Below are 10,526 nucleotides of genomic sequence, written 5' to 3'. Positions count from 1 at the left end.
TAAAACAAACATATATTACCAATATGTGATTGGGTTTAGTTTTATGAGTCATTGAGTTTGATAACAAATGTTATAAAAATCTTTTACATATTTTCAGCAAAGGGAATAGTTTGAACGGTTCACAGGAAGGAAGTATTTCACAGTCAGCTTCATTTAAACAAAAACAAAAGACTGAAATGAAAAGGAAGCACTTTGACGGTTGAGACACTGATCAGGTTGGGGTCTGTGAACTATTTCCTGTACAGTCGTCGCCCGTGGCGTCACTTAGAGAACGCACACAGTGAAGGCATCCATCGCCCTGTTGTCTGTGTGTTACAGAGTTCCACTTAACGCAGTCTGTTCTGGAGAACATTAAGGCTAAACTGCAGGGAAGCGACCTAAATGAAACAAGATGGCCGTCTGCGAATTAGCTGCGTGATGCAATAAGTCCTGCACTGGAAACTCTAATGCTGCTGTCGATCTCTACCGGTTTGTTGTCTCGTTGCCATCGTCTCCTGTGAGCGTGATGCGTTTCAGTGCTAAATGCCGGCGGCGTCACCAGAGCCTTCAGCTGCTCGTCCAATTCCTCTGCATTTATTTCCAGCATGGAGACACGGAACCTGATCTCCACAGTTCAGGGAGCTATATCTGCTAAGCCCTGTTGTTCACCCGTCCCCCCGAGACAGAAATGACTCCAGTGGCTGGAGATGTAAAGTGGGGGCGCATTAGTGAAGAACTAGAGGCTCACAGTCAGTAGGATTTAAACATGTTTCCCTTCACTGGCCCAGCAATGCTTCAGGTTGAACTACATGTGTGTGAGCCTAAAGCTTTTACAGGGACTAGATCCCAACAGCCTAAATGCTGCCGTTTTGTCCGGACGTCTTCTTGGTTCCACGTCATTAACGTTGTGTTTTCCGGTTCAAGTGGACATGGGTTTGTAGAGATTGCTGACAGGGACGTTCTTCTCCGAGGGTGGATTCTTTTCAGCCCAACGCAGTGAACATGAAAAAGCAATTAGAATGAAATGAGACTGTACCCAGACCCCCCGACGCTGTCAGACCCCGCGTCCCGCGAGCAGCTCTCATCTTTACAGCAGCTGGGGTCACGGCGGAACCGCTGGAGAATGCTGGTGTGAAAAGGTGCTGCTCTTCCCTCGTCTGCCTTCAAACGGCGCGGGTCAACGGGCCGCGCTCTGAACGGACCCGGGTCAAACAGACACCTGCTGCCAGGACGCGCGGCTCTGTAACTGACAGGCGTTAACACTCCCGTAACTACGCTGCTAAGCTGCGTTAAACACGCTGCAGTGCGCTGCTGTACCTGACTGCATCAAAGTCCGTCTGCAGCCCCTCATTAGCCCCCCCCCCCGTCTCATTTCACACTAAACAAAGTCACGGCGGGGTCTGCTGGCTGGAGCCCCCTCTCTCTTATCACCTCCCAGTCAGAGCTGCCGGCTGCGCCGATGAACTTGGTTGGAAGGAATCCGCAGGATGCCGCACTTGAATGAGCAGAGCTAATGAGTCGGAAAATCCAACAGCCAGGGCTCCAGGGTTCAGCGTGGGCATCGGGGGAAGCAGGTAGTCGCAGGCGAGGTGTGTTTCGCGGGGCGCGCGTCGCAGGGCAGCGCGCGTCGCAGGGCAGCGCGCTGCGAGCGCCGAGGGCTCCAAGGAGGGGAAGGCGTGGGAGGAGGAGAGGGTGAGCGGGTGAGACAGGGATTACCCCCGCTTTGATCTGCAAGCCGTGTCTTCGCCGGGGGAGGCGGGGCGGGGGGACCTTCCACTCAGCCAGGTGCACTCTGTTCATCAAGCTGCTGCCAGCCCCCCACCAAGCTGCCCCCAAGGTGTGAAATGCGCCCCGATCCCCTTCCTGCACGGCCCATCACACAGCAGACCTACAGCAGGAGCGGGACCGGCGCGGGAACAGACGGGTCGGGAAGCGGCGCCTCGTCCCGGGGCGGTTCTGCACGCCGGTATCCGGCCGCCACGACCCAGCGTTTAGTGCAGCGAGAGACCGGGGCCGGTCTCACTCCCACGCGGAGCAGAGAAGCTGCAGGTTCAGTGATGCCAGACGGTTGGCAGTAATGTAAATGAAAGGCAGCTGTGGACAGGAGGACGCTGCACTGAGGGTCAGGGAGGATGCTCGGCTCTGTTTCCACTGCAATATCTCCCAAAAATAAAAGAAGTGTGTTTTGGTGACCTGGATTTGTGTCCTCCTTCCCTGAACCTTCCCAACGCGGCTGTAGCTGCATTCATTCATTCACATCTCACTCCTCCACCCAGCGACCTGTGGTTTCACGCGTACGCGACTAAGTCTGGGAGCATTTGGAAAGGATCAGTGCTGCGAGGCTGGAAGATGCTGGACGGCGGTAAATCAGCGGCAGAGGAGCAGGTCAGAGGCTTCAACTGTTTAAACAAAACAACAGTAAAACTTTTCAGGTGGTTGACATAAAACTCGCAGGTTTGCTACAGAGTCGAAGCCGGGACCGGGTTTTACTGTCTTTATTTGACAGGTAAATTCACCATTTGAAGCTGAGAGAGCGTTGTGAAATCCGAGCAGTGCTTTACACACTTTGTGAGCAACGTGAGTGTGTTTTCTGTTACACACGCTGTGCAGAGCGTCATTATCTTCTAATAAAGTTCAGGCTAGTAAACAATTACCAGAGCGACGAGCCTGCGAATTCTGACAGAGGAAAAATCCCTCTCATTCGGCATCTGTGCCCCGTGGTTCGTTGGGTTTGTGAGTTTGTTTCTAACTTGAGGCCATCATTTTTTATGTCATAGCTCATGGATTCGAATTAGCTTTAAATTATAGTAAAAGAAGTTGCAGTGGTGGGAAAAGTGACAAGCCACAGGGCTGAGCTTTAATCCGTCTGTGTGTCAGACCCTCTTATGGAGCGTAGAGTTGTTTGCTCATTATCAAACTATTTTCGATCCCCGTCCTCTGCTGCTTTCGGGGATGATTGGCAGAAGGAGCCGAATGGGGCTTATTTGAATTACGCGTTTGCAAAGTGGACGTATCTGGCCTCGGCTCAAAGCATTCTTCCCTGACATGTGCAGAACATACAGGCAGGGAGGCTCTTCACGCACTGACCAATCTGCAGCGCAGGCAGCCTTGAATCTGCTCCACCAGATCACAGGAGCTGCGTCTGTGTCTGTTTTTGTTTGTGCCCCTTCGCATCCAGTCTCCTTCGTCTGCTGAGCACAGTTAAACTCGGTCGGGGTTCGATGCCGTTTTAACAAACCGGTGGGTTCGTGCGGGAGCTGTTTTACTCTTGTTAGTTAAAAGCGAAAGGGATTTCTCTCTGTGCAGCTTCCAGCGAAACAGTTTAACACTACTTTTAAAACAATATCTACATCTGGACGAGAAACAGAAACACTACAGTCACATGTTTTCAGGAGGAAATGAAGCCACATGGCTGGAAAACTTTTTTACTAGGAAAGACGTATCCCAAAGCTGAAATATGCAAATGTGCGCTGCCATCACAGGCTGAGGGTGTGTGAGCGTATGCACTGGAAAAAGGAACCAATGACATCAAAGCAGCATAAACATGAGCCACAACTGCATTCTTTCCTTATATCAACAAGTCGATGCAGTCAAAATATGCAATATCTGAGCGACTGAGGTTGCCGTGGACTTTTCCACCCTCCAGTGTGTTTTTACATTGTTGCACGTTGAAATAATGAACTTCTGTAATCAATAACTGCCTGTGTGGTTACCTCATATAGCATCACTCTCAGCAGCTTTATCTCTTAAGCTGTGGCCCAGTAAGAAAACAGATCCTCCGCCTCAGACAACCGTCGCAAAGTCACAAACTGTCGCCGCTGAATGTACGTTTTTGTGTCAATGAGCATCTCAGAGTGTCCGTGTCGGTTGTTGAGGAGGGAGAGCGGGGAAAATCAAAGCACCAGGAAGGGCACGGGGTTGAGTGTGCTGTGTGTGCTCAGCCCAAAGCCGTCCACGCTGCAGGACGCCGTGGAACATGTGATGGGGATGATCGCCCCCGAAGCCCACCCCTGCCCATAGCACGCCTCACCCCGCTCACCCGCAAACTGTCCTTTTGACCCAGATCTCCCACACCTTCATGGTCCCCCCACCCCACACACACAGACACACACACACACACACACACACACACACACACACACACACACACACACACACACACACACACACACACACACACACACACACACACACACACTCCCTGCACCTCCCGACTCTGTCTCCGTCTCTTTCTTGCACTCTCTCTCCTCTTGCTGCATTGGTTGGATCCCATTCCGGCCTCCAGCCACGAGCCCCGACAGGCCGCGGTGCAAACAGAGCCTCGAGTTAATGTAATGAGCCAAGGAATGCCACCTCTCAGGTTGGAAATCTCCCCGAGTGTTACTGTAAGTGACCGGAGAAAACGTGGAGGTGGAGGGTCCGTGTGCACGTGCCTGCGTGGCAGAGGAAGCTGTGGATGGAGCAAAAGCTCAGTATGAAGATGAAAAGTTAATGAATGTGTACAGTCAGCATGTATGAATATAAAAATGCATGTTTAAACATGAACGTTGCCCCCGGACTTCCAACTCAAACAGCTGCGACTCTCTTTTTTTCTGTCAGGAAGAAAAAAAGACCAGTCATGACACCACATGTTATTTCCACCTCAGCCTTTTCACAGCTAATGATATCAGTGATGGACTCAGATGGAAGGAGATGTGGAAAAAGATAAAAGGGGAGATGATAGATATGTATCCAGTAATGCTGGAGGAGAAGCTGAGCATCAATGTTTAATTTCCACAGGTGGTGCTTTGACAGAGGAGCTTCAGCTTTTTATGTTGTGTCTTGTTCGGCAGCATCGTGTTATATAATAGGTGCATGTTGTGTAAGGCCATAAGTCAAATGTTCCAGCTCTGCCATATTTAACTGTTACATCTCTACAGATGGAGCTTTGATACTGTCACACCTTCAACCTATCTACAAACACTGTCTCACTGCAAATACTGCACATATATAATGCTCACATCCACTTACACGTTAGAGACCTAGATGAATGATGACATAAAATGTCATTTAAGCCATGAGACCGTCACGAGGCCGGTGATAACATCCAGCATTTGTGTCTGTGAATGCTGCACCCACACAACAGCAACATCAGCTTCAACTCAGCTTTATTGCCCCCAGTGGGAGGTTGGTTTAACAGCTGGATAAAACATGAAACAGACGCAGACTTGAGCACAAGGTCATGGACGCAGTGGTGGGAGAAGTGCATGAGTGTCAGTGCTGAAGGAGTTACACATACTGTTCATGCATTCACATGTTTATATACTAGAAAGTAAAAGGGAGTCTTATTACCCATGTGAAGCCCTGATCACGCCTGGCTTCCACGTGCCAACTGTGTCAAACAAACAGAACTAAACAAAGGCCTTGAAATCATCTTGAAAATGTTTAACTGCATTAATTAAGAACTTGCCTTTTTCCTCTGAACTTGTGAAACTTTCCAGAGGATTCACAGAGTCTCACGTTACCTTACATGTGATAATTCAGAAGCTAGGATAATATTTTGATTAAACTGAAAAGTATAATTCCTCGGTGGCTCTGAAATATAAATGAGTAGAAGTATAATGTGGCATAAAACTACAAATATCTACTCCTCAGTACTTAATACTCGTATAATCACTAACATATGTTTTTCACGAAGATTTGTTTCCCCATGGAAATTAGTCACGAGTAAACTTGTGCTCATTCCACTTCCAGATCGCTGTTATCACATCATATGACCTAATTATACTTTATTAGTGCATTTCAGTCTTGATCTCCCGTTTCTGTCAGTGAAACACAAAACATGCTGATTGTTCCTTTTAAAGGAAAACAGATTCATCCTCAGCAAGTGGAGCAACTCTGAGTGCTTGTAGAGTGACGTGTCTGTTTTCCTCATTAACCGTGCTCAGGTCGCTATTTTACCTTGTTCCATCCCAACAGAATTAACACAGCTTGAGGTCAAAGGTCGTTTCAGTCAGGTCACTTCATCAACTGGAGATTTATTGAGTCTTTTACTGTTTAACCTTGTAGTAATTTGCTATAACATGAGAAAGGTAGGTAAAACAAAACATAATAGACACCATCAGTCAGAAAGGTGAATGTGTAGATTAACATGGGAATACATAGAAAGTGGGAAATACTGTACAGACAACCCAGAAAGTCCTGGATCCTGAGAAAACAACTAAGTTTCAACTAAATAACACAGTATGAGGAAGATGTTCAGTTCATGTAGTTTTATGTCAGTGAATAAAAAAGAACAAAACGTTCCATCTGGGTTTTACGAGCACTTCACCAAACCACTTTTTTCATGCTCCAGGTGTCTGTGGGTTTTATTATGTAATGTAAATGTAAACAGGATTTCTATAATTAAGATCTAAAACGCTTGAAATCATCTCGTGTGACATCAAGCCAGAGCACACAGGTGCCACCACAAAAGCGTCTGACGTCTGTTAAAGGGGATTCATTTGTTGTAAAGGTTAGTTAGCTCAAATCAAAGCGTGCTCTACTTCGGTAATGGTAGGATGTATAAAAAGAGAGAGAGCGTGTCTGTTAAGCCTAATTAAATCACAGACATGCTGGTGTACATGTGTCCCGACTTGAGTTAAGCCTATGGATAAAATTAAGACATCCAAGAGATTGAGCAGACATGTGGATAGGTGTGGCCTGTCACCTTCATGGGGAATTTCTCACATCACGATCAGCCTCTGTAGAGACTGGAGGCAAAATGTAAAGTGAAGGAAGGGCCTATTTCTTACCTGCATCCAAGCCCATGAGCTGGCTCCAAGCCAACACTTTAATTAGAAAACAACGTATATTCATCAAAAGACCTTCGGCTCATACGAGCGGAAAAGGGGTCCCCTGCTGTCCTGGTAGTATGTTTAAACAGATGATGTATTTAAGGAAAACATGCAGCAGGAAAAGCACTATAATGTCTTTTCCTGTGGCCCAACAGAGGAGCTGATGGAGGAAAAAGATACTTTCTTGACGTGCCACATCCTGTTTTGTGAAAATTGTTTTTTATATTTAAATCTCCATCTCTTTTAAATTTATATTTGTATTACCTTGCATGAGTGAAATAATCTTAAACCTTTGTTGGAATTAAAAATAAATAAAAAAGAGATGTTTTATATAAAATGTATAAAAATACAACACAGATAAAACTTGAAATTACTATGTAAACAACTATTTGATATTACTTATAATATAAAATGTGACATAGTGTTTTTTCTATAAAGCTTCTTTTTCCAGAAGCTTGAAATCAACTTCTTCAACTAACTTCCACCAGAGAGGAGGGAAGGTGAGGAGAAGATGATGAAGACTACAGGAGGAACAGGAGGAAGGAGTGGAACAACAACATGGAAGACACTCTTTAGCCTCATGTAGAAAAATGCAAATAATTTCCTTTCCATGAACTTTTACCTTTAGAATGTGTTCAGACTGGACCTCCTGTATATCTCTGAACTGATCTGAACTACAGCTCACCTAAAAGGGCAAAAAAAAAAACATGAATTGTTAACATTGGACTTAGGAAGAGAGAGAGAGAAAAAACAGAACAATTCTTCCAAAAATGTTTCTACTTTATCAGTACTTTAGAGACACAGCCTGCATCATTTACCTGATTACAAAGTAATCCAAGCCAAACCTGTTTAATATCAGCAGATGTAGGAGAGGGTCCGATCTTAAAGTTTTGCCGTAGTCATGACTTTAGTGACTGTTTCAGAAAAGAACAATTGAAAGAAGTGCAAATGTGGGTTTACAGTACAATACAGTGTTTGTGTCTCTTCTTTGAGAACCAGACATTTGGGGCCACTGGCTCATTGTCTCATTGCTGAGACTACACTACACTCTAGCGGTCAATAAATGTTAATGAGTTTTTTTGGAGCACACACTGATAATAGACTCACAGAAGATAAAAAAAACAACAACATTGTTTCTCAGTTAAGTTTAACAGCTAAGTTCATTTGCAAAGCAAAGCATCACCGACTCTTATATTTGAGAATAAAAACTTCACAAAGGTAATAATCTAGGAAAATGTGGAGGGTAATTTAATTATTTATAGATTTATTCATAATAAGTAATACTTTATACAGTCGTATATGACACCTATACAAATGCAACTAAACTAAACACTAGAAATAGTCAAGAACGTCGCTAACTTTTTTGGTTCGGTTTCACGACAGTTGTCGCGACGTCATCGCGCTTTACGACTGTTTTGGAGGCTGATTCAAAATGGAGTAGGTCGCACAGGAGCCACCTTAGCTAAGTCAGCTACTTTAGCTTTAATCGCCCATCTTCTTTCGTTTCACCCTACGTCATTCGTTCAAATTAGAACATTAACAAACTAAACAAAATGTCAGAAGAGAAGAAATCGGGCTCTTTAGGTTTCTTTTCTAGTTATGACGACCTGAGCGACAGCAGCGACTCGGACGAGGAGCGGCAAAGTCAGAGGAACCAAACGGGGGAGGGTGCCTCTGGAAACGGAGCCCAGTCCTCCGAACAGGGGACCAAACGCTCAGCTGGCGGAGCTCCTTTGCCCAAACCCGACGAGCTGTTCAGCTCCGTGTCCAAACCCGCGTTCCTCTACAACCCCCTCAATAAACAGATCGACTGGGACACTCTGGCTGTTAAAGCTCCCGAAGAGGTACAGACCCAGTCATATTTTATATTTTTGCAATTTTTACTAAACTAAGCTAATCAAATGCCTGAAAAGGTGTGTTTTAGTCCTTGTTTATTTGATTTGTATTGACAAAAGAAGCTGAAAACTGTCCACAGCTCATTTAGCGGTATATACGTGTAGCTTGTTTTTTTTTTTCAAACCCTCGTTCTTTTACTGTCATTATTCTTATTGTATGCCCTTTGTTTTGTTTTTACTTGAAGCCCGCCAGAGAGTTTAAGCCATGGAAGACAAACGCTGTGCCCCCTCCAGAGAGCTACGCTGCGGAACCAGAGAAGAAGAAGGGGCCTCCTCCAGGCATGGTATGTGCTGTAAATGATCTAGACTGTGAAATTATCAAACAGCACAGACAGAAATAGCCTAAATTGAATTAGCCCTGAGTGCCATGATTAATGCCGTCCGCGGCCCAGGACAATGAGACTCATTCAGGACCAGTTTAATCCTAATCCTACGGGGAAAGTCTCTCGGGAGGGAGTTTTGCTGAGCCACACGTGATGCCAGCGAAAGCCAGGAGTTCCGTGTCAGTCAATTAGGATCAAGGAGTTTATCGGTCATCTTTTCAAGGGCAGATTTGTTTTGGGAGATAATGCAGCAGCTCGAGTCCTTCAAACGTGGAACTGTGCGTCCACTGAAGGCCCAACTGTTCTTTGCTGCATGCCGTGATGTTCTTCACTTCAAAGGAACAGACCTTACTGGTGTGTGGATTAAACTCAAGTGAGAATAGTTTTCGCTCCTGCTGTTCCGCTACAACTAAAAGCGACTGTTGCGTGCCACTGAAAAGTGTTGTCAAAAGTTGTAATTATAGGCTCAGCCCAAGATGTGCCAATTGGTTCAAACTACCATGTTGCCACATCAGAGAGAACAAAAAGTCGGAAGTTAGAAAAGCAGACCGAGCTTATTAAGAGACAGGGAGCCGTGCGCTGGCTGTCATCATTATGTCGTCGCTGTAGACCAACGCTGTCAACTATTTCCTGGCACGCGGGTAAATAAAAAGTGCAGGGAGGGCAATAAACTCTGCAGGTCATGGCTTTGTGCTGTTTTGTGTAGTTCAGGCCAGAGAAATGCAGTTTTAATGCACATCTATTCTGTGAAGTGATTAAAAAAGCAATTTACAAGGTCACAGGCTTTTGTGTGAGCCCCACACACAAGTAAGTGGATATTCCGTCCTCTCAGGAATGTCAGCTCTGAATTCCTCCTGGCTAATGTCTGCCTGAGCTTAACTAATGAGGGATACTGATATGGAGAGATCTCAAAAGGAAATATGCCTGTGTTGGTTACAGAAATGTTGGACTTGATAATCGGATGTTGGTCCAATGCCACCAATTCATCATCACCTTCAAACTTCAATGCGTTAACTGCATCTGTGAGTAGTGTTCAGAATAAACTGGGAATGATTGCAGCTTAAAAAGTCTGTTTATCCTTTGATTGGGAACATTTTCAACACTAGCTGTAATTAGCGTTCAAGGTGTGTACAACCGCAAAAATCTGCCAGGAGAGACAGTAATTGGCCCCTGAGCATCAGCCGAGAGAAACGTGCGTGAAAGACTTGAATGAAGAGCTCTACAAAAAGCAGGAAGCAGAGGAAAGCTAGAGCGAAGGTGTGGGTGTCTTTCTTACCTGTGGCTTTGCTGGTGCAGGGCCCTCCCTCCTCCTGAGACTTGCACGCGAGCATCTGTCTGTGCAAATGTAGCGCCTCTGTGGAATGTATAGCGATCCCCTGACTCCCGTCTCCTGAACCACCAGCGAAGCCTTCGGCGAACGCCTCCGGCCCGGGGCCGCCGTTGCAGTCGGGGGATTTGTGACTCGCGTCGCCTCCCCTGCTGGGCCTCCTCTGGGGATCCGCTCGAGGCGGAAC

At 46.0% G+C, this 10,526-nt stretch overlaps 1 protein-coding gene across 1 annotated transcript; it reads left to right on the top strand.

Annotated features, from left to right (window-relative positions):
* Nucleotides 1-8,184: 8,184 nt before the first annotated feature.
* c4h1orf52 (chromosome 4 C1orf52 homolog) lies at nucleotides 8,185-9,030 on the top strand. Its single transcript, XM_029149451.3, has 2 exons — nucleotides 8,185-8,638; nucleotides 8,875-9,030. Exons 1-2 carry the CDS (start codon nucleotides 8,348-8,350, stop codon nucleotides 9,028-9,030), a joined length of 447 nt encoding a protein of 148 aa, XP_029005284.1. The 5' UTR covers nucleotides 8,185-8,347.
* Nucleotides 9,031-10,526: the final 1,496 nt, after the last annotated feature.

The sequence above is a fragment of the Betta splendens genome, chromosome 4, assembly GCF_900634795.4.
Source record: "Betta splendens chromosome 4, fBetSpl5.4, whole genome shotgun sequence".
In the NCBI taxonomy this organism is placed as follows: domain Eukaryota; kingdom Metazoa; phylum Chordata; class Actinopteri; order Anabantiformes; family Osphronemidae; genus Betta; species Betta splendens.
This window is presented reverse-complemented; position numbering and strand designations above follow the sequence as displayed.

Bases quoted from the DNA above. Each gene is read 5' to 3' on its own strand.
- c4h1orf52 (XM_029149451.3), top strand. From the start codon at position 8,348: ATGTCAGAAGAGAAGAAATCGGGCTCTTTAGGTTTCTTTTCTAGTTAT. The intron at 8,639-8,874 runs GTACAGACCCAG...TTTTACTTGAAG, and splicing joins CTGTTAAAGCTCCCGAAGAG to CCCGCCAGAGAGTTTAAGCC.